Source organism: Galeopterus variegatus, unplaced genomic scaffold (assembly GCF_000696425.1).
Source record: "Galeopterus variegatus unplaced genomic scaffold, G_variegatus-3.0.2 Scaffold1866, whole genome shotgun sequence".
In the NCBI taxonomy this organism is placed as follows: Eukaryota; Metazoa; Chordata; class Mammalia; order Dermoptera; family Cynocephalidae; genus Galeopterus; species Galeopterus variegatus.
Window position 1 is genome coordinate 66,684 of NW_007727977.1, and position 2,297 is coordinate 68,980.

The following is a 2,297-nucleotide window of genomic DNA, read 5'->3' on the forward strand; positions in this document are numbered from 1 at the left end:
ACTGAGAACACCAGAGGTGGGAAAGGGGGCGGGGAGGTAGGGAGAAATTGGTAAAGGGCCCCAGAAATGTTTATATTGTGTAATGATAAATAAAATTTTTTTTTTAATTGCTGAGAGTAAATTTTAAGTGTTCTCACCACATAAAAAATATGTGAGGTAATGCATGTGTTAATTAGCTCAATTTAGCCATTCCACAATATACGCATATTTCAAAACATGTTTTATATGATAAATATATATAATTTTTATTTGTCAATTAAAAATAAAGTTTAAAAAGAAGACTCCCTCTCCCACCAAAATAAAATAGTTTTTTGAGTACATAAGTTAAACTTGGCCTTTTCAAATGGTCACTATTCTGCCTTGCAGAATATTCAGAAAAGGTTCTGCTTCCTAACCTGTGATGCAGCCAGTTACCTTGGAGATAACCTCCGGGGAATCGGATCCAAATTCGTCAGCTCTTCCCAGATGCTCACCTCCTGCTCTGAATGCCCTACACTTTTCGTGGATGCTGAGACTGTGAGTATCCCAGTCCTGCACTGGCACTGGAGACTGCCCAGCTTGTGGTGTGGAACTTCAGGGTAGCATGCTTGTGTTATGGTTTGTTTTAAAGATACCTTTGGTGTTGTGAGCAGCACTGTGTTGCGATACAACTCCCAAAGGCCTTGGGGTCTGCAGAGTAACTACTGTACATTGTCAGCTCAGGCCAAGGCAAAGCCATTTCAGAGAATCAGGAGAAAAATCCAAATCTGTTACTTCTGTGTCCTCGGCACCTCTCTCTGATGACTGATTTTAACAGCTGTGCGTATGGTAGGATTAACTCCCCCAGAGCTGACCTGGCCAANGCCAAGGCAAAGCCATTTCAGAGAATCAGGAGAAAAATCCAAATCTGTTACTTCTGTGTCCTTGGCACCTCTCTCTGATGACTGATTTTAACAGCTGTGCGTATGGTAGGATTAACTCCCCCAGAGCTGACCCAGCCAGTCCCCACATGCCAGGCTGGCCAGCCAGATGGGTCTCCAGAAGCAACATGTCATCACTCCCCCCCATCCCCAAGTCTCTAAGAGAGACTCATTGCCCTCTAGATTTGCCCAGCCCAACTGCAAATGATGAGTTTAAAGGATAATTAAAATAGTCTCTGGCTGACTGCTGAATCATAACTTTATGAATGTAACTCTAACCCTGCAAGACTGGTGAGCTTTTTGAGGGCAGGGGTTGTATGTTACCTTTCTTTACAACCCCCATCATATCACAGAACCATCATCACATATGCTCAGTAATTACCGATGTTTAAAACCATTGAGGATGGGTTTTGATTTTTTAAATCTCTGGAGAGTCTTTTTAAGAACTTGATTGGTGGTTGGCTGTCTTGCAGCAAGGAATACAATATGAGAAATTATTGTATCTTAAATGATTTAAAGTACAGATTAAATACAAAGTCAGTTTGAAAGTCTCTTTGGAGGTCTGTCTTCACACTACTAGGAGTATTGTTGGAGGATGATAGTAAAGTTCATGAATAAAATGGTATCATATCTCAATGTGGACTTCTATGGAATACTTGGTAAGGCTTATCTGCCTGTATTGACATGGGAAAAATAGATATTTTCATAAAAGGCTTGGACCAGCAAGCTAGTATTTCGATTTGCAACTGATAGTGCAGCAAAATTCCAAATTTCACAGCTTATTAAAATGAATAACACTGCCGCCCCCTCTACATTACTTCTAAATATACATCTCTTTTCTATCTGTGTAGCCAAGCCTTAGTGTTGGTATCTTTTTAGTTGTTTTAATACAAAGTATTTTCCTGTCTTTAGCTCCTCTCTTGTGGACTTCTGGACAAGCTCAAGTTCAGCGTTTTAGAACTGCAGGAATATTTGGATACCTACAACAACAGAAAAGAGGCCACTCTCTCAGTAAGCGTTTGTGTTTCTGGGCACATGCATTCAGTTAAAACCAAATGAACCCAACCACTGTGAGTTCCTAGGAGGTATAAGACATACTTCATCTTTTCCTCTGTCAGGGATTGTAATTCCAATTTAATCGGGGTAGAACATATGTAATATTGATTATATAAAAATGGAATCTACAAAAGAGAAATTTTTCGGCATTCACTTTTATCCCCATAGAAATTGGAAAAAGTGGGCATCTGCTTGATTTGTCACTTTATCAGTGTGGTAGCTTTTCTTTTCTCAGAGCTTTGAATTTGCTGATTACTTCCTTCCAGTGTTAGCTTTACCCAAAATGATCTCATCTCCTTCCTCCTCTTAACCACCTTTGGTAGCTGCTTCTCTCTGTCCCCA

General features: G+C 40.1%; 1 protein-coding gene across 4 annotated transcripts in view; it reads left to right on the forward strand.

The window, feature by feature from the left end:
* The window catches only part of FRY (furry homolog (Drosophila)), a 79,172-nt gene that overhangs the window by 58,402 nt on the left and 18,473 nt on the right, over positions 1-2,297 (forward strand). For all 4 annotated transcript variants that reach the window (XM_008579355.1, XM_008579357.1, XM_008579359.1 and 1 more), the window contains 2 exons: positions 367-516; positions 1,812-1,910. In XM_008579355.1, coding sequence (XP_008577577.1) covers positions 367-516; positions 1,812-1,910 — 249 coding nt within the window. The remainder of the gene's footprint in view (positions 1-366; positions 517-1,811; positions 1,911-2,297) is intronic.